Consider the following 26,643-nt stretch of genomic DNA (forward strand, 5'->3'; position numbering starts at 1 on the left):
TGGGTTTTATCTACAGGTTATTTTTTTTTGTTATTTTTAAAACGTTTCTATGTTGAGTCAAATTAGTTATTTAAAAAATCGTTAAAAAATCCAATTTTAACATTTGTACCCTTCAGCCCTCAGAATACTCATACGTCATACTACTAATCAACCATGGTTTACGTACGCCAGGAAGTTTCCAATGCGATCGGGGATTGCAAGTTAATTGAAATTTACGAGTCTCTCGCGCGCGCGGTTCGAGTACGACCAGCAGGCAGTAGTAAACATTTCCCGGGCCATTTCACGACTTCCTTCACCTCTCTCTGTCGGTGTCGGTGGAAAATCATTGCCAGTTGATGGGTTTTCTTGTGCCGTCATGCCTGGTGAGATTAGTTTATATAGAGTCACAAGGTATAATCGGACCGGTAAAACCGTGACTTTAGTATGTGACGTGACCGTCAGGAAGCCGTGAGGTATGCCAGCTGGTGGAGGATTGACGATTTGTTACGGGTTGAATTGTAGACTGTTCTTTAACAGTTCGCAGAAAAGAATAAAGACGAAATTAAAACAAAAAATCGAGCTCATTTAGCTTTTCCAGTGTTCATCACAATCTACAAAACAAGTCAACTAACTGTCCCTAATCCTCGAAGGCAATCGCCCCAGCCCATGAATTCAAATCAACAGGTCCACCAATTGATGCTGCTCCCACTCGGACCGTCCCAGGTCCCAGATTGATTCCAGCCATTCGCCAAAGGACGTCACACCTCCGGGGGAGAGCCGCAATCCGTCACAGTAGCAATAAACAAAGCAAGTGGTCTTGCTTCCTTCCCGAGTTCTCGGTACTAAATCATCCTTTATACCTTGCACACCTAACAGTGCAGTCGATTCGGATCTGCTGCACATCGAAAATGTGTTGGACATTTGGCTTCCGTTTGGAATTCACTCACTAAACTCATTACCAGAGGGGTCCCGGCAGCCTGCCGGCCAGGTTGGCCAGAGCTCATTTCGAAAACATTAATCACTCAACCGGGGTAAATGGCAAAAACAACACACTGAAAGCTGATCAGGGATGTATTTTGGTACTATAGGGCGAAAATACGAGCATCCTCAAGTTGCTCGTCGTCAATCAGGTGTTACCGCTGATCCAAACGTCTAATCTGACTCAATCGATCAAAATTCAATTGCCAAGAATCCACCACTGAGATCGACCACTCGGACTTTGGTTCGGACGTCCCGAGTTGCGTGTGCTGGACCAGCATTTGCGACGTGTTTACGCACGGGCTTAGAATTTGTCTGTTTTGGGGGATTTCTCTACGAATTCTGTTGTGGAACTTTATTTGAACAAAAACCAAAACCAAAACCAAAACCAAAACCAAAACCAAAACCAAAACCAAAACCAAAACCAAAACCAAAACCAAAACCAAAACCAAAACCAAAACCAAAACCAAAACCAAAACCAAAACCAAAACCAAAACCAAAACCAAAACCAAAACCAAAACCAAAACCAAAACCAAAACCAAAACCAAAACCAAAACCAAAACCAAAACCAAAACCAAAACCAAAACCAAAACCAAAACCAAAACCAAAACCAAAACCAAAACCAAAACCAAAACCAAAACCAAAACCAAAACCAAAACCAAAACCAAAACCAAAACCAAAACCAAAACCAAAACCAAAACCAAAACCAAAACCAAAACCAAAACCAAAACCAAAACCAAAACCAAAACCAAAACCAAAACCAAAACCAAAACCAAAACCAAAACCAAAACCAAAACCAAAACCAAAACCAAAACCAAAACCAAAACCAAAACCAAAACCAAAACCAAAACCAAAACCAAAACCAAAACCAAAACCAAAACCAAAACCAAAACCAAAACCAAAACCAAAACCAAAACCAAAACCAAAACCAAAACCAAAACCAAAACCAAAACCAAAACCAAAACCAAAACCAAAACCAAAACCAAAAACAAAAATCAACCATTTAAATTCAATATGAATTTTATTATTAAAAATCTGAAGTTTTTTTTTTTTTGAAAAGGTCCAATAATTTAAATTTCCAGTTTTTGTCTTTTGGGTGTTTTTGAAACCGCCTTGAGTCAGGGGTATTAAAAAACACCCAAAAAGCAAAAACTGAAAATTTGGTTTATTGGACCATTTAAAAAAAAAAAAACTCCAGAAATGTTAACCACATTTTTATTTTATTTTTATTTGCAAATTGAAAAGGCTACAGCAATACTGTCCAGATATTTTCCAGAGAATTTTCGCTTTTCCCACTAAAACGTCTGTATCGTAAATTTTCGACCGTTGAACGAGACGAATGGCAGTTGATTGAGATGAAAACAAGACTACAGGCGAGGTTTGGGTAGTAAGAAGACGAAGAAGCAGAGCGCCGATGAAAATAAACACAAAATTGTAAAATTATGTTTAGATACAAAACAGCTGGCAAGCTGGTAGGTTGAAAAAGAGGATTGGAGCGGGAATGGTTAGATGCCATGGCTGGCAGCACTGGTTTTCAGCGGATTAAGTGGTATTTTGAAAAGCTTTTAACGGGAACTTGATTTGTCGAAAGCAATATTTGAACAAGGTGGTGATAGAAATTTGAATGATGTTACAATTTAGATTAGACAGGATGAAAAAATGGACAAAATTGTCAAACGGAACAAATGAGAAACATTGACAATCAAACTAATAATAATATAATTGCGAAAAAAAAACTAAACTGTTCTCATTTCTCTTCTTCCCCGTCAGCAATGGCCCCCGTTCGCTGTTCTTCAACTCGAGTCTCTCCCCTCCACGAAGCGGTGACGGTGGTGACTCCACCTCCAAATCGGACACGGAACCACTCCAGCCGGGTGCAACATCTGGCAACACTGACCCCGCTGCTCCACCACCACCACCAGCGTCCACTTCAATCCCGTCGACGTCATCAACGGCAGTTCCAAAGACGACGGCCTCCTCCTCCGTGTACGACTTTGGTAGAATGTTCAAGCGGCCCACGTACAGCAGTGGAATCTTGAGCAGCAACCCCGCAACATCGGCGTCCGGAACCGGATTGGCCACCGGCCTCGCCAACAGCAAACCAATCGTGTCCAGTTCGAGCCTCTATCAGGCACAACCTCCGCGGATCATCGGCAGCACAAGTGCACACTTTGGGGCCGGAACCAGCCCGCGACCCTCGGCCGAACCGGAACCGGTTCAGAGTTTGAAGATCGCGTTCCGGTCGTCGCCGTCGAGCAGTACCGTTACGACGACGCCGACTTCAACGGCGCCCGGAAGTGTCACCCATCAGGTTGTGACGGCACCGGCGCCGGAAGTCGAAATGATGGTCGGAAACAACCACCGGAACGGACCCGGAAGCGGTCCGCAAGTAACAACGAATCAAGTGACTACGAACGGGAATAATTGCAACAGTGACCCAAGTGCCAGTGCAAGTGCAAGGGGAGCGGGTGGGGGAATGGTTGTTGGTGCCGGTCAGAACCAGAGCCATCCGATGGCGTGTGGTGGTGGAGGGCCGGGAGTGCAGTTGACGCTGTACGGTTGGAGGAAGAAATGCCTTTACACGGTGATACTGCTGCTGATGGTGATGATAATCATCAATTTGGCGCTGACGCTGTGGATACTGAAAGTGATGGAGTTTTCGGCGGTGAGTGTTTAACTGTTTGACCTTGAATAAACCAAAAACTAGGGCCCGTAATGTAAACAATAACATACTTGTTTTGTACGTATGACTGCGTATTATCTCGGAATTTGGTTGGATGTGGTTGCTGGAGTCCCGATGCATAAACAAAAATGTAAACAGGAGTCGTGCATGCAAGTGTGACAAAACGACACTTGACTGAAATTCCCTTTGGCACTTTGTCTTTTTGGCAGGGTGTGTTACTACTGCACGGAGTTTTTACGGTTTTTGTTGAATATTTCAACAATAACCAACAATAAAAGAACTTCCCGTTTCGTCATTCGAGAATTCCAGGAAAAGTAAGTTCTTCTACGACGGAATTGCAAAAAGGAATTTGTAGGGACAAATAAATTTATTTGAGATTCATTAGTATTTGATTAATTATTTTTTTTATTTTTATTTAATTTCTGTTCATCTCTTTTTCAGCTTCTTTTAAAGCTATATTGGATTTAAAATTTTAAAATTACTAAAGAGCATTATTCGGCTCATATTTGAGTTAAACAACCCATAACAAGACAAATCAATTCCCACGCCTTGTCATTAACATCAATCCCTTCCCTACTAACCCCGAGTAGGCCGCGGGTAATCGGCTCCCCTCCCACTAACATTTACACACAAGATCCTCTGTAATTACTCTTAGCATTAAGACCAATGTAATTACAAAAGCCGACTCGGTCCTAACCAGGTACCGAAAGGGACCTAATAAAAATAATTTTATGAACAAAAATAAAGACAAATCAATTCGATTATCCTCAGATTCGACTATTGAAAGTGATTTTTTTCGAGGACTTCGGATAAACGAGTCCAGACTGTACTGCCATTCTTTCCGTTGTGAGATATTCAGCACTGAGAAATATCAAAAATTAAAACCGTCATCAGGGTCATTGGGTCATAAAAAAATGCTGAGCTTTGTATGACCCAGCCTCACCCCCCAGACCTAATATCACAGAGAACAGATGTTCATCTAGGCTCGAAATTGTGTGTAAACAATGTTGCACTAAAAAATGCGTTGCATACAATCTTGCATCAAAGAAATAAGAGTGTGCAGGATACGCTTGGCCGGGACCGTGGTGTAGGGGTAAGCGTGATTGCCTCTCACCCAGTCGGCCTGGGTTCGATCCCAGAAGGTCCCGGTGGCAAATTTTGAGACGAGATTTGTCTGATCACGCCTTCCGTCGGACAGGGAAGTAAATGTTGGCCCCGGTCTAACCCAGAGGTTAGGTCGTTAGCTCAGTCCAGGTGTAGGAGTCGTCTCCATAGGTCCTGTCTCGGTGGAGTCGCTGGAAGGCAGTTGGATTCACAATCCAAAGGTCGTCAGTTCGAATCCCGGGATGGATGGAAGCTAAGGTGTAAAAAGAGGTTTGCAATTGCCTCAACAATCAAGCCTTCGGACACCTAGTTTCGAGTAGGAATCTCGTAATCGAGAACGCCAAGGCAATGCTGTAGAGCGAATAATTTGATTTGAGGATACGCTTGGCGGCGTTAGCGTCGCGGCTGAGAATACTTGACTTGAAAATATAGACAGAAAATAAATGTTTACCTTGTTAAAATATAAAATTCACTTCAGTTTAATTCCTGTTGACTAGAAATAATGCAAGAAATCATTGACATTAACGAAAACAGAACAGAAAATTAATTCAAAAAATATTTTTTAAGCGACAACTTTAAAAGGTCTTTTTACACATGTTATCTCCGATTTTGTTTTGTATTCATTTTTTTCGCGCGTAAAATTGCAACCCTTTGATGAAGGATAGTCAGACATTGGTCTGATGTCGTTCATACGGAATGTTTTGTGAAGTGATTGGATGGTCCAACGTTCTGCTACTGTAGGCCATCATGATTTTGGAAGTGGCGCTATCTATGCGGATGCTGCACACCCAACGTATTTTGTTTTGAATTTTTACACACGTTTTTCAGTGCTGTTTCTTCAATTATGTACATCTGTTCTCTGTGCTTTTATGACCCCTGATGACGGAATTGAAATGAACAATTATCCCAAAAATGAGCAAATTTTTGAAATTTAATTTGTGTTGTTTTATGTGGATAAAACTTTGAGTGTACTTTTTTAATGACCAAAGAAGACATTTTGCATCATCAGTTTGTCCATACAAATTTTCATACAATTTTGGCATCTTAGATTGATTAAGTGTCTTCGGCTAAAATAGTTACCCTCTAAAAAAATAACTCATTTTTTAATTTGATTTTTCACACAAATAAAAGTGTTGCGCAAAAAAAGAACAATTTTGACTGCTTTAGATTAAAACAAATTCCATCCTTTAAGGTATGGCACGTTTTGTCGAAATTTATTTGGCAGTGTTGCCATATTTTCTTAAAAATCATGATCTATGAAAAAAAAAACAGGAAAATAGGGAAACAAAATATTTTGACTTAATTGTTTTATACAAGTCGAATTTGCAATCGAATAGTACTTTACAGAAATGTCGATATCTTGCCCCTTTCGAGTTATATTTACGAATAAAAAAACTGATTTTTTACCTATAAGCCATGACCAAGCTCAAAAAATATTTGTTTCGACAAAACAAGATAATTTTCTTTAAATTTGATTTAAAGATTTTGAAGATTGAACCAATATGATAGCTGAGTTATAGCCTTCAAAAGAAAAAAGCGATTTTGTTCTCATTACCAAAATAGCGTTGTTATGTTTTCAAAGAGTTAATAGCTAATTTGATCAGTTTTTAAAAATAAATTCTTGATTTTCTAATTTGAGTTTAATTTTTTTCTGTTTTTTTTTTTTTATTTAGGCCGATGCAAATATTTTTCAAAGATTATGTCGTTCCCTTTAGTGTTGGCTCGAAAAAAACATTGGGCATAAAAAATATGTTTTCAAAAAACTTCTAATTTTAAATGAAACTACATGTGCAATCAACTCAAATCAAATCACATCAGCAAATCATAATCAAATATTTGCCTTATAAAACGGTCTTATTATTAAGCGAAGGAAGCTAAAAACCTTAATTTATGATCTGATTCTCATTGAAAAAAAAACTCTGCTGACACACAAAAATTAAAAAATCATAAAAAGTTATTTTTAATCCTCAAATAATAATTATTTGGATTGTCCCATGACTTTCTTATTTAATAAAGATTTGAAAGTTTCAAACGCGTGTGAATTATTTTTCAATTTCATCATTTTATCTCCCATAAAAACCATATTTTTTTATTAGTGAGATGGAAGAAATGTTATTGGAGTTATTATTATTGCGCAGAGAATTGAAAAAAAAAAGTTTGCTGCACACCTACAGGGTGGAATTCATTTTTGTTAATTAAATATTTAGATTAAATAAATTTGAAAATTATTTGACAAAATGCTTCAAAACTACTTTCGGCACTTGTGTATCAGAATCATTATTTATAAAATAATATGAAGAAATATCCGGGCCACAATAACTTCGCGAACATCAAATTTGAAGAATTGATGCCTTACTCATAGTTGATTAAAACAGAAAGGTCCTACAACTTTGCCGAAGACATCAATTCGATCATAAAATCCGTTATCAAGATACAGATTTTTTAATCTTTTAATAGCCTTTGTATGAACAGCTACCAACATTTAAAGAAATTAAGAATTGTTTAACTAACGGACCCAATCCTGAAATAATTTGATTATAAAAATTGACAAATTTTGTTGTAATTTTTTATGGACATGGTAGCCGATAAGAAAGCAACAGTCCTAGATTATTAAATTGCTTTAACTTATTGTATAAAAAAAATGCAAAGTTACCTTTCTGGCAAAACTAAAAAAATGATTTATGAAGTTTAACTAAATTTGAAAAAAATCACTTGCCCTAGCAATCAATGTTCAATATTCTTTTGCTTCAACTCTATATCAAGGAGCAAACATTTAATAAGACATTCAATAATAGTAACAAACAAAAGCATGATTTTGTAGATTCCAATAATTTTGTAAGCAGTTAACTTCTACTGAAAATCTAATGATTCTTATATTTCGAGCGAATTTAGCCTGAAAGAAAGAAAACATAGATTTTTAACAAAAAAAAACATTTTTTTTTCAATATGATATATACGTACGTGCATAGTCTTGCTAAGTAAGATTTTTTTTTCAACCAATCCAATCGCCCGGAATCCTTATCGTTTTACGATACCCGATCATGCCCCCCCTAATCGAACCCGTTGCTGGTTTTATTACCTCCGGATGATTCTTTCCGCCAGAGAAACAAAACAGAACAGAACAAAAAAATCCGGGGAAAATCACCCGGAAAAGCCCAAACGATGTTCGAAGGGAAAATCTCTGCCACGAAATCAGACAGGGCAGCGCATAAAACTGGCCGTGGATGGGGTCGTTTATGAGGGTCATTAGTAGCAATTGGCCGGCTGAGTGAATCAGAGTGCACGATTCCAGGGCCAGGTTAAATGAGGTGAGAGGTGTGGGGGGAAATTGGAGGGAAAAAATGTTCTTTTTGGAATGTTTTCGGGGGACTTGTGATATCCTATTCGGGGCTGTGAGGTTTATGAGGTGTGTTCCAGTGGAGATAGTGGAGTTGTTCGAAGACAGCAATTTGTAAATGAAGTTTTTACGATTCGTAGTAAATCTATGAATAGAGTTCTGACAAAGCAACAAACCTTCCATGTCATAACGACACTCAAAACTTCTTCTGAAATAAATCTCCAAACAACTCCATTTAACTTTGCCAAATCCCATCATCACTTCCATTAAGGTCTGCCAAGTGTTGCCAACTTAAACTTTTCTCCTCCAAAAAACGCTTCACACCTCATAAGGCAGCGCAGAAACCACATCCTGAAAAGCCAATTTACGCTAATTCCCCAATCAGTAAATTATTAAATTGCTTCCGCCAGACCACGAAAAAGGTTAGCCTTCGCCCTTTTCAGCCAGCCAAACCCTCCACCAAACCAGAAGGTACCTTTTTGAAGTCAAAAGTTTTTCCACTTGGCGCGGAAAAGTTCCCTTTGAAATCAACAAGCTTTGCCGAACTTGGCGAGAAAGCTCATGTGCCCAGCTCACAGACAGATACGATTAAGCTAATAACACTTAAAAATTAAATTTCATACGGCTAGTTGAGCATTGGGAAAAAGTTTTTCAAGTAGGTGCACGGAGAAAAAAACACCGAACAAAATCAAAGAACTTGGTGCGTTCTCTGTGAAGGTTGCATGCGAACTGGAAGTTTTATTTTATTTGTTATTATTCTTTTTTTTAGCTCAAATCTTTCAATATTTTTGTGCCAAACCATTTTTTTCCGTGTTCAAAGAGAAATAAAGCAAAAAAAATCGCAAAAATACCCACCAAAAGTGCCTTTTCGCTCCAAGTACATTCTCGACACCTCAAAGTACCACTTGGCTGAACAAGGTCTGCTCGTGCAGAAAAGAGAATCCCCTCCCCCACATTGCTGCAGCCAAGTGCAATCAGGTGAAAATTTCTCTGCACTGCATCACACGTGGTACCCCCACCACACGTGGCGGCAACACTTGGCATCGGTCCGGAAATACTTGAGGAAATGACTTTTTAGAATTACGCTTTCGAGTTCAGCCGGGCTTGGCCAGTTTTGGGTTGTGAAGAAACACTTTGGAGCGAAAGGGAACAGGAGAGTTTGACCAACTGGTTCGGCCACGTGGGAATGTGAGCTGTAATTGGATTTTCAAGGTTTATTTGCTACTCTATTTCCGGGTACTGCTAATAGTTTGGTATTCTGTTGGATGCTGAGCAGGAGGGAACGCTGCTGTAATGGATCTTGACGGCTAGGACTCAGAAGACACCAATCTAATTATTGATAAACTTATTGCGAATCTGGGGAACATTATTGAGTGCAATTAGTTTAAAAAACAAAATTATTTTCAATTATGATTTAAATTATTCACAAAACTATAATTTTCAGACATGTTGTTAACAAACATGCAACCTAATAAAACAAAAAATAAAACAAAAATATTACAAAATTTACTGTAAAAAGTTTTTGTGAACAAGTGACAAGCAGTTTGAGAACTAAAACTTTCCGTACACTTTCAACAAGTGTCAACAAGTGTCATAAACTGTTTCAATCTGTATTGCACGAACATACAGTCAAGTTTAATCCTAGCTGGAAAAGTTGAATAAACTTAAGGCTACCGGAAATCTGGGTGACATCGATACTCGGTAGCCAGGGTAACTTTAATAGGTTTGAGATTTTTTAGCAAAATATATTCAAAATTGTTATAATTTTCTCAATGAAAATAGGTTTGAATCAGAAAATGAAATGCACTTATTGATATTTTTTGAAGTTTATGTTCCTCGACTCTGACCAAAGTCCACGGGTCCCCCACAGACCGTTATTATGCAGAAAAAATTTCCACCCAAACCAATGATTGGACATGGTTTCTGGGACCATTCTGCACCTCTGGGCCAAGTTTCAAAATATTTGCCGGCAGAAATTTCGAATACGGTCAGTTTTAGTATTTTTAGTTGAAATTAAGGGGAAATCGCATGTAAAATGCATAGGAAAACTTCAAAGTTTTAATGTTTTAACTCTAAAACGTTACTGGTCATGGTTTTAAATTGTACTTACATGTCGTAGAATGATATAAAACGATTCACGGAACTGACTTAGCCGGATAAAGCCTTAGTTAAGTGACTTTAGTGCATTATTTACAAGTTTATATCTAAATATTTTTTAAAAACTCCTTCATTAGGCAATATTAAGTCTAGGAGATTGCATAAAAATAACTAAAATGGGGTAACTTTGAGCCAAGGGGTGACAATGTACAATAGATTGTTTTGATAAGCATTAAGTTTATGTCAATATTTGTTTGTAGACTGCTTAATTTGGTCTATTTATGTTCCCAAACCCAACAATAATTTGATGATATAGCTTCACAAATCGCAAATTAATATGTTTAAAAAGGCCTATTGATTTTAAATCACCTATAAGTGACAAATTTAAAAATGATGCGCACATGTTCCAGTTCTGAATCGATTCCTTCTGAATACAAATAAAAGAAAAAACAATTATGTGACGTGGCAAGTTTGTAGCATTGCATTAATAATCAAATTGTTTTTTTTTGTTTTAAAACGTTTAGAAACTTGAACCATACGAACGAAATGTAGTGAGTATTTCAGCTATCATTCAGCTCAAACATTTTTGTTGCCCTGTGTAATGATTAAAATTAGCAAAAGTTTAATGCACAACTTCCCACAGGATTAATATTTCAAACCAATTATAAATTTGCAAAATTGCAGTTGATCATCATAAAAACTGTATTTTATAATTGATTAATGTATTGTTGATACAGTTTGATCATCGTTGAAATTCATCAAAAAATATTAATGATCAGCAAGTACTTTTACTGATAATATATTCAGTAAAACAAAACCTACTCCAGAGACGAAATCATATTATGTAAAGCCTCTTTAATCTTCAATAAAAAAAACCTGTCTCCTCCTCCTGTCTAATGTGAAAACACAACCACTCATCTACTATTTTAACAAGCCTGGCATATCTTAAGAAAATGTGAAAAAAGTTTAGTCTAATATGTATAGGTTATTAAACTTATAAATATTTACATATGAAGGACGATGTAAGATCTAATGTAGTTTGTGTCCTAAAACTCTTGTCAGGGTACAACAATAAGGCTAATAATCCTTTGTAGTTTTTTTTCGTTCTTATTTAACTTTTTATGGATTTTTTCAAAATTGTGGGAGAAGACAACAATATTTGCAACGAGTAATCCTTATAATTCAAGCTTATCGAGCTTATTGTTAAGCTATTTAGTTATTAAACAAACGTAAAATTTGGTACAATGTCACCCCTTGGCTCAAAATTACCCCATTTTAATTATTTTTATGCAATCTAGTCTTCCTAGACTTAATATTGCCTAATGAAGGAGTTTTTAAAAAATATTTAGATATAAACTTGTAAATAATGCACTAAAGTCACTTAACTAAGGCTTTATCCGGCTAAGTCAGTTCCGTGAATCGATTTATATCATTCTACGACATGTAAGTACAATTTAAAACCATGACCAGTAACGTTTTAGAACATGAAATTTTCCTATGCATTTTACATGCGATTTCCCCTTAATTTCAACTAAAAATACTAAAACTGACCGTATTCGAAATTTCTGCCGGCAAATATTTTGAAACTTGGCCCAGAGGTGCAGAATGGTCCCAGAAACCATGTCCAATCATTGGTTTGGGTGGAAATTTTTTCTGCATAATAACGGTCTGTGGGGGACCCGTGAAGTCAAAAGGGGGGATGGGGGGGGGGGGGACAAAAAAATAAAAAAAAAGTTTAAAAATTGAATTTACGAGCCACGGTTTTAACATTTGAATGAAAATAGTGTCCATTTGTTTTGCAATCATTAGTTTCATAAATACCTAAGTATTGACGATTTTTTTGTTTTTGCAAAAAAAAATCGCGGTGCTGTGTATTGGAAAAAAAATGAAATTATCTTTCATCCAGCCCAAACATGTTAAAATTTTCGATGCAAAAAAAGCATTTCAGATTGTTTTCAGTTGATTTGACTTCTATTTTCATTAAAATTTTGGAGTTTTTTTAATAAATTTTTGTTTTGCTCCCTGATTTCCCGGATCAATTTTGAAGAGGGAGGGGGGACATAAACTTTGAAAAATATTTGCAACGGCCTAATGAAAAAAAAAACCAAACAAAATAAAAGGAATTTCCTATAAAATGTAACAATTTTTGATTCTTGCTATGAATTCAGTTTATAATGCAATATAAATCGATAATTTCAAAAATAAAACCAGTTATTGAGAATATTAGACAAAATAAATGATTTTTATGAATTTTAAACAATAATTAAAATGTATTTTGTTTAAAAGCTTATTAACTTAGTTTATTCAATAATCACGATCATTTTTTTTTTTCTTACAAACAATATCAGCAAATTTAGTGAGTAGACCTTAAAAAAATTGCATACTCTTAATCTGATAAAAAAAATAAGAAAAACTATGACTATTATACCCAACCCGAGATCATAATAAGAATTTCCAACTCAACTTTTTTTTTTAACACTATCGAAAAAAAATTCAAGAGAAGTCCAGGGAACTTGTGTGGCCCTAGTACATGTTACTCGCCAGATGGAAAATATTCCAAAAATAAATTGAAATCCTATGAATTTCATCCTGGTTTACGAAACTAAAAATTCTCGTTTGTTTGTTTTGTTTGGATATAAATTACACCCACACAAACCCCCGCATTTTTTCCCCGGTTTAGTTTTTTTTTTTTTTGTTTGAACGATTTGTTTCTTTCACTGAAGTATTAACAACAAAATGATTTACACAAATTTACTTTATTTTAAGAAAAAGCAACGATTTTTTTAAAGATTTTAGCATTTTTGAAATTAAAAATAAATTTTAAAAGCATTTTTGCATTTTTTTTTCGAAATTGAAAATGTTTACTCACTATTAGTATTTTTCACTTAAAAATTCTTCATAAATCACTCACTTTAAAGAATCAGTGATGATTTTTTAAATTTTATTTCAATTAATTAAAAAAATATTCAAGTAAACAAAAAAAATTAATTTAAAAATCCAACAAATCTCTTTCTAGTTCCAATGAGTGAATGAGTGGGTGAGTGAGAGAGTGAATGAGAGACTGAGTGAGTGAGTGAGTGAGTGGATGAGTTTGTGAGTGAGTGATTGAGCGAGTGAGTATGTGAGTGAATGGGTAGGTGAATGAATGAGTGTGACATCTAGAGCGAGTTATGAAGTGAGTCAGAAATATTTCAATTATTTTCCAACAACAATTCTTGATAGAAGTTCCAAAATTTTGTTTTAAATTTCATTCCAGCGGTTCAAACAAAAGTACATAAATACTAGAGGTGGGCAAAACCGCTCTTTTAATGAGCCGCTCATTTTTGTTCGCTCATTAAAAAGAATGGTTTGAAAAGGTTTTTTCAGAACCGTTGGAGTTTTATAAATTATTTGATAAAAAAATTAAACTGAAAACGAGAAGATGCTCTTGAAAAACATAGCTCTTGGTGGTTTCTATGTTGAGATTTCTACTCGAACCTAACGTTCGAGTAATTGAATGGCATCCAAACTTAAATCTAGGATGCTGATAAAATTGCTAATATTTTTTAAAATTGCGTTTATTTCTGCAAAAATTGATCTAATGGTGATATTTATTTGTAGAAGATATTATGTGAACTCTCTTTCCTAAATTCTAATTTAATCGATAATCATTTTGTTTAGAAAATTTAATACTACAATTTCATGGAAATTCAATAAATTATATTTATAACAAAAATCTTGCCATCTTGAAACGGATGTTTTTTTGTGAACCACGGTTTGTTCGCTCTTTTCAGTGAACCGGCTCTTTGAGCGGCTCGCTCTTTTTTTGCCCACCTCTAATAAATGAGCAACTCTCTACGAAATCGGCCGATTTCGACCATTTTTATTTTTTGTATTTTTTGATTTGACTTAAACTTTGTGGGGGCCTTCCCTATGACCAAATAAGCTATTTTGCGTCATTGGTTCACCCATACAAGTCTCCATACAATTTTGGCTGCTGTCCATACAAAAATGGTATGTAAATATTCAAACAGCTGTAACTTTTGAGTGAATTTTCTGATCAATTTGGTGTCTTCGGCAAAGTTGTAGGTAATGTTGAGGACTTTTTAGAAAAAAATAGGCACACGGAAAAAAAATTGCAGATTTTTTTATCAACTTTTTTTTCACTAAAACTCAATTTCCCAAAATACGTATTTTTTGATTTTCGAGATTTTTTGATATGTTTTTGGGGACAAAAACCCGCAACCAAAAAAATTGTTTTCCCCATAGTAATTCCCATACAAAATTGAATCGCTTTGCGCAAAGTGTGGACTAAACCAATCGTTCCCAAACTTTAGGGAGTTGTTTAGGACCTCAAAAGGAACTGAAAAGTCGCTGTGCTCACTAAATTTGGACAACTTTATTTTTTTCCATACAATCATATTACACCCTAATGGGACATTTATGTGAACATGGGCAGTGCAGTTGTTTTGCAATCATAAGTTTCAAAATTTTCTAAGTATTGACGAAAGTTTTATTTTTGCGAGAAAAAAGTTTTTGCGCTGCTGTACATTGTAATTTTATACAAAGTTCAACGTTTTTTAAACGAGCCCAAGCATGCTAAATATGTTTATCAATGCAGAAAAGGGCATTTTAGAATGTTTTCAGTTGATTAGACTTCTATTTCCATTGAAATTTTTATGTCTATTGAAAAAATATGTTTTGCCCCCTGATTTTTGGGACCGACATAAACTACGAAAAATATTTGCAACGGCTTAACTTAATTATAACAAAAACTAATTAAAACTAAAAAACTAAAATATACAAAATCAAAATTATTTCCAATTCTACTTGAACAGAAATGAGTTGAAAATGAAAGGATGTGTGAGTAAGGCGCCATCCACAATTCATTTTTTCGAGTATTTTAGACCAAGTGGGTGAGTGAGTTTTCATATATTTTATTTGTCAGATTTGTTGATTTATTCTGAATCATTTTGTTTAAATTTTATGCAATAAATTCCAACAAAAACAAATAAATACTTAAAGAAACAAAATCAAACACAAATTCTTTCCAATTCCACCTGACCCCGCCAAACGACAACCAAGTGCTAAGCAAGTCGTGCGCTAAGCCATAAAACCAGCCGTCCCCTAACATGACAGTTTTCGTGAGTTGCGCGTATCCACCGACAGATGGCAAGTGGGCCTCGTCGGAGTACGCCCATCAAATACGCAACTCAAAATTTGCATAGGAAACTTTTTTTTCGTGACGGCTTTTGTGGCACGTTCATTTCAACAGTTCTAGACTAATATTTGAACGTGGCGTATCTCTAAACAAGTTTTTAAAGAAAATGATTTCATAATGCATATTTTGTCGTTTTAAACCAAAACAAGGCAAAAACTATATTTAATTAAACTATTCGCCATTTTCTAAAATTTTGCTAGATTATATCGAAGGCCGCCATCTTAGGCCCACTGGGCCCACAAAACGGGGTACGCTCAGTTTGTATGGGAGCTGTCAACATGCTCCCGGGCTGCATAAAATACCGCAATTTATTAACTTTATCCTTCTGTTATCTTGCGCTGCTCCTTTTCCCAGCTCTCTCCACTCCCTTTCTCACTCAATTTTCCGACGCACCCCTCCCTTCCTTTTGCACCCTTTTGACTTTCGCACAAAAACAAAACTCCCTCTTTTCTATTTTTTTTGTTTCGTCTTCCAGAAGTAAACGGCTCATTTCTTGCGAATTTGTCCGGATTTGAAACTCGGAAGTGAGAGAAAAAGAACGAGTGAAAGAAAAGAAAAAGTTGAGCAATTTTCCCACCATCAGCGGGGCACGTCTCACTGTCGGGAGTTGTAGGATGGAGGGAGGTTGGGAGGGAGAGGGAAAGGGGGGAAGTTTTTGTTTTCACCTAATGTTGTGCTCTTTTGTTGCCCTTTTTGTTGTTGTGAATGATGTGATGTCGGCAGGTTGCCGTTTGACAGTTAAAGAGGGGTGATTCAAAAGTGTTTCTGGGATTTTTTATTTTGAAAAATAAAAATAATTATTAATTGATACAACTGGCAACACTTTCAGAACTGTCAAAACACTATTTAAATGTTGCCAGTTTGGTTTCTTCGGTTTTTACTAATAAGTTTGAGAATATGTTTATGGTCAACTTAATTGAGACATCCCTCAAGTAACTTTCGCCAATCTTCCCCAAACACATTTCCACTTCATTTCACCCCAAACTCAAGAGAAAAGAAAAAAGAGAGATATGACGGGTGAAATTGAAACTTTTTCGTCTTTCCCGTCAGAGTTTACTGTGAGAAAGCCGCCCCGTCAACCATATCACCCTTCGAACCTAACCTCAAACTTTGGCTTCGTCGAGTGAGAAGGGGGGTTAACCCTGACTTACGGCACTGATTGACACGACACGTGTGTGGGTTTGTTTTCCGATGGACTTCAACTCGCCATTAGCACCGATAATGATCTTTGATTTGAGGGGGGGACTTCCGGAACCTATTTCCGGACTCTATAGACTCATTGATTAACTGGTTTTTGGGGTATTGTTGTAATAAATTACCTTTGTTTATCTTTTTTTCAGGACGGAATGGGCCAGCTGAAGATAGTGTCCGGCGGGGTTGAACTCCGCGGACAAGCCTTGGTGCTGGACATGCTGCGAGCGTCCTCGATACGGTCCCGGCACGGGACCCCCATCTCAATTGGTGAGTTTTGGAAACCTTATTGACGCTTTTTGACAGCAGGGTAACCTGAATCCCTCCGCAGAATCATCGCGCAACTTCAGCGTAAACACCCGGGACGCCGAGGGTTACCTGGAGAACCAGCTGTTTCTCGGCCACGACCGGTTCGAGGTGATGGCGAATCACTTCCGGGTCGGAGACACCCACGGAACGCCGCTGTTTGCCGTGGACCGCGACGAGGTCACCATCGGGGCGAGCTCGTTGCGGGTCGAAGGCGAGGGCGGCGTGATCTTCAAGGACTCGATCCAGACGCCCCTGGTGAGGGCGGAAGCCGGGAAGGATTTGAAGTGAGTGACCCGCAGGTTTAAGGTAGAGTAGAGTTGTGACCTGTTTGACTCATTTTACAGGTTAGAATCCCCGACGCGATCGCTGGAAGCCCGCGCCACTCAGGAGATCTTCCTACAATCGCGCGCCGGAAGCATCGAAGCCAACTGCCTCAACGATCTCAAGCTGCACTCCGTGGCCGGAAGTGTGAGTCCCACGTCCCCCTAAATCCCACCCTCCAAACCCTAACCCAACTTCTTTTCGCTCATCACGTGCAGATCCGGCTGGACGCCAGCACCATCTTGTTCCCCAACCTGAAAACCGTGCAACCCTCGTCAAGCTCCGGCTCGATGCGGGATCACGTCAGCACCGCGAGCAGCTCGGCGTCCGGCTCGCACAGCAAGATCTACCAGCTGTGCGCCTGCTCCAACGGGAAGCTGTTCCTGGCGCCGGCCCACAGCATATGCGCCGCTGACGACAGCGCCATCTGCAGGTAATATTTCTTCACCATCGAATCGGCGTCTCTTCCGGGACAGCAGTGGCGGCGCCACCGGCGGACACTAGAACTAGTAGGGTAGGACTCGTAGATAGCCATGAATCGCGGGTGCGCGCGCGGTTGTAAATAAGTCTCGTGGTGAGCGGAACTCTCCAACGTACTTTAGGGGGACAGAGGTGACGTAGTTAATGCATGGCCTACCTAGTTAATGATTATGAATTTTAACGTTTTGGCACGAATGAGAAGACGCGAAAATCTTGAGAGGATTTTGTCATGCTTGTGGAATTCTTTAAAGGTAATTATTGATTTGATATTCTCGGTTCTCCTTGTAAGTCAGAAGTAATTATTGAATTTTCTCTCTCAAATACATCAAATTGTCATCTACTCACTCATGACATCTCGACAGAATATTTACCGTTTCAGTTTATGGGCTATCTAGCTTAGAAATTCTTAGTAAAGTAAAATAGATAAGTTATTTAGGAATGTACGTAACTTACGGCAATCACCAACAAACAACTTAGAAAACATGCTGGGTTGATAAACGTTGCTATGCAGTTGTTTGTTTACCCTTGGTATGGAAACGTCAACCTATCGTATATTTTGAAATTTTCCAATCCAAACGTCAAGTTTCTAATTTGATTACTTTTCCATTGTAGAAGATCAGATTCATTTGAGATATCGGTTATTCGATTTTTTTTGTATTATTCAATCCGGCTGAAACATTTTTGGTGCCTTTGGTATGCCCAAAGAACCATTTTTTAACTTAATTTTTGGATGTAAAATCGAATTTGCAATCAAAAAGTACTTAAGTATAATGTTAACAAAGTGCACCGTTTTCAAAATATAGCCTTTATTAGGTAACTTTTTTGAAAATAGTCGCAGTTATTCATTTTTTGAAATATGTGCCCATGTTTGCCCACCCTTGAAAAAAATATTTTTGAAAAGCTGAGAAAATTCTCTATATTTTTGCTATTTTGAATGTTGTTGATACGATCCTTAGTTGCTGAGATATTGCCATGCCAAACAGGCTAATTGATGTTTTCTAAGTCTCACCCAAACAACCCACCATTTTCTAATGTCGATATCTCAGCAACTAATGGTCCGATTTTCAATGTTAAAATATAAAACATTCGTGAAATTTTCCGATCTTTTCGAAAGCAATATTTTATTATTTTTTTAGATCAATACAAGCATTTGAAAAAGGCGCAATATTGAATGTTTAGCCCTTTTGAAATGTTAGTCTTGATTTAAAAAAAATTCGACTAATTTTTTCTTAAAGTTTTAATTGGAAATACAGTTTTTGGAAGTTTCGGATGTTAATTTAAATTTTAAAGTAATAAAAATACCCTATACAAACAAAATTCGCTACATCTTCGTGAAAAGATAAAGTAGTTGTAGTTTGTTGTTTTTGCTACAAAAATATTTGATGAAGAGATTTTTTGTAGAACAAATTATGCAAAGATTAAAAAAAAGATGTTTAGGGGTGAACTGCGATCACTTTTTTTTTACATTTTATTTGATAATGAGGTCAAACATAAAACATTTTTAGTACAAAAGAATGAGCAATTCTCTACCAAAACCGGAAATGGATTTTATTTGTATTTTTTGATTTGGCTCAAACTTTGCGGGGGCCTTCCCTATGACCAAATAAGCTATTTTGCGTCATTGGTTCACCCATACAAGTCTCCATACAATTTTGGCAGCTGTCCATACAAAAATGGTATGTAAATATGCAAATAGCTGTAACTTTTGAGTAAATTTTCTGATCAATTTGGTGTCCTCGGCAAAGTTGTAGGTGTTGTTGAGGACTATTGAGAAAAAAAGGTACACAGAAAAAAACTTTGCACATTTTTTAATCAACTGTTTTTTCACTAAAACTCAATTTCCCAAAATACGTATTTTTTGATTTTCGAGATTTTTTTATATGTTTTAGAGGACAAAAATCCGTAACTTTTGAGCCATAGAGAAACATGGTCAAAAATTCTGCCGCAGAGTTATAAATTTTTAAAAAAATAGTGTTTTTTTGGAAAAAATCGAAGTTTTATGCAACAACAAATTTGACGTTATTTGTTAACCCTTACAGTCCGAACGTCTGATGCGAGATACCGAAAAAACCTTTAAAAAGCTGTATCTTTGGCCTGTTTCGACCAAATAATCCCGTTTACCCCTCAAAAGAACCGGACAAATCTCTTTTTTCAGAATCTATAAAGACATCCGGAATTGGTCACTTGGCCACGGAGATATTCCGGAACCTACTGGGGTAGGTTTTTGTCTGGGTATTCAACCCAATCTACAAGTGATGGTTATAATCATACATTCTTTATAAAAACAATCCAAATTTGCTCCAAGACCTATTCGGGACATATTTCGCATATTCCTTTGGTCCCGGACCACTGGATTTGAATTGGCCACCCTTCCGGAACCGACCACAGAGGAACTGATGGCGAACTCTAAATCAAGTCTAATACGGCTACCGACATGTCAAACAACACTGATTTTGACTCAGCAGTTCAGAATTGACATCCAAAGTATGATTTGGGTCGATTTGGCCATTTTGGAATCGACCGGGAACATCCGTAACATGGTTCCGGTGGACCGTTTTTGGAAACATCCCAAGTATGCCTTCCGACATGTCAAACAACACTGATTTTGACTCAGCAGTTCAGAATTGACATCCAAAGTATGATTTGGGTCCATTTGGCCATTTTGGAATCGACCGGGAACATCCGTAACATGGTTCCGGTGGACCGTTTTTGGAAACATCTCAAGTATGCCTTCCGACATGTCAAACAACACTGATTTTGACTCAGCAGTTCAGAATTGACATCCAAAGTATGATTTGGGTCGATTTGGCCATTTTGGAATCGACCGGGAACATCCGTAACATGGTTCCGGTGGACCGTTTTTGGAAACATCCCAAGTATGCCTTCCGACATGTCAAACAACACTGATTTTGACTCAGCAGTTCAGAATTGACATCCAAAGTATGATTTGGGTCGATTTGGCCATTTTGGAATCGACCGGGAACATCCGTAACATGGTTCCGGTGGACCGTTTTTGGAAACATCCCAAGTATGCCTTCCGACATGTCAAACAACACTGATTTTGACTCAGCAGTTCAGAATTGACATCCAAAGTATGATTTGGGTCCATTTGGCCATTTTGGAATCGACCGGGAACATCCGTAACATGGTTCCGGTGGACCGTTTTTGGAAACATCCCAAGTATGCCTTCCGACATGTCAAACAACACTGATTTTGACTCAGCAGTTCAGAATTGACATCCAAAGTATGATTTGGGTCGATTTGGCCATTTTGGAATCGACCGGGAACATCCGTAACATGGTTCCAGTGGACCGTTTTTGGAAACATCCCAAGTATGCCTTCCGACATGTCAAACAACACTGATTTTGACTCAGCAGTTCAGAATTGACATCCAAAGTATGGTTTGGGTCCATTTGGCCATTTTGGAATCGACCGGGAACATCCGTAACATGGTTCCGGTGGACCGTTTTTGGAAACATCCCAAGTATGCCTTCCGACATGTCAAACAACACTGATTTTGACTCAGCAGTTCAGAATTGACATCCAAAGTATGATTTGGGTCCATTTGGCCATTTTGGAATCGACCGGGAACATCCGTAACATGGTTCCGGTGGACCGTTTTTGGAAACATCCCAAGTATGCCTTCCGACATGTCAAACAACACTGATTTTGACTCAGCAGTTCAGAATTGACATCCAAAGTATGATTTGGGTCCATTTGGCCATTTTGGAATCGACCGGGAACATCCGTAACATGGTTCCGGTGGACCGTTTTTGGAAACATCTCAAGTATGCCTTCCGACATGTCAAACAACACTGATTTTGACTCAGCAGTTCAGAATTGACATCCAAAGTATGATTTGGGTCGATTTGGCCATTTTGGAATCGACCGGGAACATCCGTAACATGGTTCCGGTGGACCGTTTTTGGAAACATCTCAAGTATGCCTTCCGACATGTCAAACAACACTGATTTTGACTAAGCAGTTCAGAATTGACATCCAAAGTATGATTTGGGTCGATTTGGCCATTTTGGAATCGACCGGGAACATCCGTAACATGGTTCCGGTGGACCGTTTTTGGAAACATCCCAAGTATGCCTTCCGACATGTCAAACAACACTGATTTTGACTCAGCAGTTCAGAATTGACATCCAAAGTATGATTTGGGTCGATTTGGCCATTTTGGAATCGACCGGGAACATCCGTAACATGGTTCCGGTGGACCGTTTTTGGAAACATCCCAAGTATGCCTTCCGACATGTCAAACAACACTGATTTTGACTCAGCAGTTCAGAATTGACATCCAAAGTATGATTTGGGTCCATTTGGCCATTTTGGAATCGACCGGGAACATCCGTAACATGGTTCCGGTGGACCGTTTTTGGAAACATCCCAAGTATGCCTTCCGACATGTCAAACAACACTGATTTTGACTCAGCAGTTCAGAATTGACATCCAAAGTATGATTTGGGTCGATTTGGCCATTTTGGAATCGACCGGGAACATCCGTAACATGGTTCCAGTGGACCGTTTTTGGAAACATCCCAAGTATGCCTTCCGACATGTCAAACAACACTGATTTTGACTCAGCAGTTCAGAATTGACATCCAAAGTATGGTTTGGGTCCATTTGGCCATTTTGGAATCGACCGGGAACATCCGTAACATGGTTCCGGTGGACCGTTTTTGGAAACATCCCAAGTATGCCTTCCGACATGTCAAACAACACTGATTTTGACTCAGCAGTTCAGAATTGACATCCAAAGTATGATTTGGGTCCATTTGGCCATTTTGGAATCGACCGGGAACATCCGTAACATGGTTCCGGTGGACCGTTTTTGGAAACATCCCAAGTATGCCTTCCGACATGTCAAACAACACTGATTTTGACTCAGCAGTTCAGAATTGACATCCAAAGTATGATTTGGGTCCATTTGGCCATTTTGGAATCGACCGGGAACATCCGTAACATGGTTCCGGTGGACCGTTTTTGGAAACATCTCAAGTATGCCTTCCGACATGTCAAACAACACTGATTTTGACTCAGCAGTTCAGAATTGACATCCAAAGTATGATTTGGGTCGATTTGGCCATTTTGGAATCGACCGGGAACATCCGTAACATGGTTCCGGTGGACCGTTTTTGGAAACATCTCAAGTATGCCTTCCGACATGTCAAACAACACTGATTTTGACTCAGCAGTTCAGAATTGACATCCAAAGTATGATTTGGGTCGATTTGGCCATTTTGGAATCGACCGGGAACATCCGTAACATGGTTCCAGTGGACCGTTTTTGGAAACATCCCAAGTATGCCTTCCGACATGTCAAACAACACTGATTTTGACTCAGCAGTTCAGAATTGACATCCAAAGTATGATTTGGGTCCATTTGGCCATTTTGGAATCGACCGGGAACATCCGTAACATGGTTCCGGTGGACCGTTTTTTGAAACATCCCAAGTATGCCTTCCGACATGTCAAACAACACTGATTTTGACTCAGCAGTTCAGAATTGACATCCAAAGTATGATTTGGGTCGATTTGGCCATTTTGGAATCGACCGGGAACATCCGTAACATGGTTCCAGTGGACCGTTTTTGGAAACATCCCAAGTATGCCTTCCGACATGTCAAACAACACTGATTTTGACTCAGCAGTTCAGAATTGACATCCAAAGTATGATTTGGGTCCATTTGGCCATTTTGGAATCGACCGGGAACATCCGTAACATGGTTCCGGTGGACCGTTTTTGGAAACATCCCAAGTATGCCTTCCGACATGTCAAACAACACTGATTTTGACTCAGCAGTTCAGAATTGACATCCAAAGTATGATTTGGGTCCATTTGGCCATTTTGGAATCGACCGGGAACATCCGTAACATGGTTCCGGTGGACCGTTTTTGGAAACATCCCAACATGGTTCATTTCTGAAAGAAACGGAATCAACTGGGGTACATGTAGTTGTTGTTTATTTCTCAACAGGCACTTGTTGCCCAAATGAACTTAATACTAAAACTAAAACTAAAACAGTCGTCTTAACACTGATAAAAACTTAGATTTTAACACATCACGGGACAAACTGAACGTCTGATTTCTTTGAAAAAGTGTCAGCACGAACAAAAACTGCCAATAAGAAAAAAAAGAGCACAGTTTTTCCTCTATGAATGGTATCAAAAGAGTATGTACGAATCATCCCACCGAATTTATTGTTTGGCGCATTCGTAAAACTTTCATTGAAAACTTGCTCAGAGTGTATTGAACATGTAGTTGTAAAACCGTAGTCAATAGTTCAACCGTGTTTACGTGTATTAGTGTAATTCAAATCAATGCTTGGTTTTTAGCGCCAAAATGAGAAGTGTCAATCTGAATTTAGAGTTTTATTGAAGGCGACATCCGGCTAGTGGATATGGATTACGGCAGCGATTCAGACGGGGAAATTCCAGACTACGACATCGACGACGAAATTGACGAACCATTTCCGTGGGATTTAGAATCCGATCAAGAAGACAACAATGAAGAAGAAGAAGAAGAAGCAGAACGGATTTACCTCAACAAGGCGCAAGATATGGAGTGGACATCGAAGTTCCACGAGACAGGCTGGGACAAGAACCGCCAAAAGTTCTCGGAATCTGAGGGCAGCTTCAATGTCGATCCCATGAAGATTCGCACTCCCAAGGACGCATTCGTTGAGTTTGTGGACGCAGAAATGCTTGAATCTATCACAAAATACACGAATGCTGAGGCTGTTGCGGCTGGTGACTCCAAGTTCAAACCCGTATCCAGCGATGAGTTCTTGGCCTGGATGTCCTGCTCTGTGGCGGCAGGTTTGATGGGAGCCAACCACACGGGTGCACGAGCGTTATGGACAACCGACACTGTGTATGGATCAGGATTTTTCCGGTCGGTGATGAGTTTGGAGCGCTATCAGGCAATATGCAAATATGTACGATTTGACGACTCGGTCGCCCGGAGGACTCCGCGACAATATGGCGATCAGGCAAAGCCCACATACACGAAATCCGCAGACCGTCTTGCGCCGATCCGGCCGATTCTGGAACTTTTCCGAAAGAACTTTCGGGACAAATATTCACCCGGTGAAAATGTTGCAGTGGATGAACGAATTGTTAGTTTTAGAGGAAGAGTAGAGTTTCGCGTCTACAGTAAGGGAAAGCCTGATCCGTACGGCATAAAAGTGTTCGGATTATCCGATGCGGACAGTGCGTATTTTTCGACATTTGATGTTTACACCGGTAAGTAATTTATTCCATCGGTTACGTCCTACTTGTGTTCTACTCATGATTTTTGTCCTATTTAGGCAAGGTTGGAAATACCGCCGAAGTTGGCCAAGGTAAACGCGTAGTGCTGCAGCTGACGGAGCCTTATATCGGTTCAGGTCGTCGCGTGGTGTTTGATAATTTCTTCACATCGATCCCACTGTGCGAGGAGCTGGTGGAGAGGAATTTACCCTGTATTGGTACGCTCCGCAAAAATAAGCGGGAAATACCGGTGGTCGTCCAGGATGCATTGAAGGACACGGCTCGTGAGGTTGGATCTCGACTCCATGTGTACCATAGTGAACTTATGATGACGTCATACATATCTAAAAAGAACAAGCACGTGATCATGCTGTCGACGGACCCCACAGTGATTCCATCCGAGTCGATAGCGGAAGTTGGAACCGGAGCAGAAAAGGTACAATCGCCACATGTGTTATAATCGTATTCTCATGAGATAATGTTTACAGCCAGCAGTTGTAGAAATGTACAACAAGTACAAAGGAGGCGTGGATTTGACGGACCAGGTGACGAAGAAGTTCAGCTGCCAGCGTGCTACTCGGCGATGGTCAAAAGCTCTTTTTGAGAATTTGGTTGACATTGCGATACACAACGCTCATGTCATGTTCACGTGGGCAAATCCGATGGCGAAAATCACGAAGAGGGAGTTCATCGAATGGCTGGCTAAACAGATGGCGATTGCGCACGTCGAAACTCGCAGAAAAACCGTCGTTGGTCTACACACGGATGTTGTCAACCTGATGGATAACTTTTTGCTGAATTTCTCGCAAAAATATGGTCCAACTACGCGTCCAACTGCTTCTTGCAATGTGTGCAGTGTGCGCACAAATTTGCTTGTGTGCGCCAGGTGCAAATCTGCCGTATTCTGTACGACTCATTATTTGGAGAAAAAGTTCTACCGATGTGCTGATTGTTGCGATGTAACAGAAGGAGAGGTAAAACTCAAAAGTGGCATTCAGCGTTGTAATCGTTGTCAGCGACACCTTGACAAAAAAACTCCGGTTTATTGTCATAATTGTGGTGACTACATGTGTGCCCTGCACAAGAAAACTGTTGTGCACCTGAAGCTTTGTGGAACCTGCTCCACGGAAGCTTCTCCAAAACCAAAGAGCGGATGAACGGTAATAAAAAACTAAAAAAATTAAACCATATGAATGTTATAACAAATGTTGAGAAGTAATTCCAAAATGGCCAAATGGACCCAAATCATACTTTGGATGTCAATTCTGAACTGCTGAGTCAAAATCAGTGTTGTTTGACATGTCGGAAGGCATACTTGGGATATTTCCAAAAACGGTCCACCGGAACCATGTTACGGATGTTCCCGGTCGATTCCAAAATGGCCAAATGGACCCAAATCATACTTTGGATGTCAATTCTGAACTGCTGAGTCAAAATCAGTGTTGTTTGACATGTCGGAAGGCATACTTGGGATGTTTCCAAAAACGGTCCACCGGAACCATGTTACGGATGTTCCCGGTCGATTCCAAAATGGCCAAATGGACCCAAATCATACTTTGGATGTCAATTCTGAACTGCTGAGTCAAAATCAGTGTTGTTTGACATGTCGGAAGGCATACTTGGGATGTTTCCAAAAACGGTCCACCGGAACCATGTTACGGATGTTCCCGGTCGATTCCAAAATGGCCAAATCGACCCAAATCATAC

General features: G+C 38.9%; 2 protein-coding genes across 3 annotated transcripts in view; both read left to right on the plus strand.

Annotated features, from left to right (window-relative positions):
- Positions 1-19,703, plus strand: part of LOC120428374 (uncharacterized) — a 107,866-nt gene extending 88,163 nt beyond the window's left edge. For both annotated transcript variants that reach the window (XM_052707480.1, XM_052707484.1), the window contains exons 3-7: positions 2,728-3,622; positions 16,719-16,839; positions 16,901-17,162; positions 17,223-17,346; positions 17,418-19,703. In XM_052707480.1, the coding sequence (XP_052563440.1) occupies positions 2,728-3,622; positions 16,719-16,839; positions 16,901-17,162; positions 17,223-17,346; positions 17,418-17,636 (1,621 nt within the window). In that variant the 3' untranslated portion in view covers positions 17,637-19,703. The remainder of the gene's footprint in view (positions 1-2,727; positions 3,623-16,718; positions 16,840-16,900; positions 17,163-17,222; positions 17,347-17,417) is intronic.
- Positions 19,704-24,086: 4,383 nt separating this feature from the next.
- On the plus strand, positions 24,087-25,396 carry LOC120428370 (piggyBac transposable element-derived protein 4-like). Its single transcript, XM_039593372.1, has 2 exons — positions 24,087-24,930; positions 24,996-25,396. The coding sequence occupies exons 1-2, from the start codon at positions 24,087-24,089 to the stop codon at positions 25,394-25,396; spliced, it is 1,245 nt and encodes a 414-aa protein (XP_039449306.1).
- Positions 25,397-26,643: the final 1,247 nt, after the last annotated feature.

Source organism: Culex pipiens, chromosome 1 (genome assembly GCF_016801865.2).
Source record: "Culex pipiens pallens isolate TS chromosome 1, TS_CPP_V2, whole genome shotgun sequence".
Lineage (NCBI taxonomy): Eukaryota > Metazoa > Arthropoda > Insecta > Diptera > Culicidae > Culex > Culex pipiens.

Excerpts from the sequence above, each read along its gene's own strand:
- LOC120428370 (XM_039593372.1), top strand. The coding sequence starts at position 24,087 with ATGGATTACGGCAGCGATTCAGACGGGGAAATTCCAGACTACGACATC. Across the intron at positions 24,931-24,995 it reads GACATTTGATGTTTACACCG|GCAAGGTTGGAAATACCGCC; the intron begins GTAAGTAATTTA and ends TGTCCTATTTAG.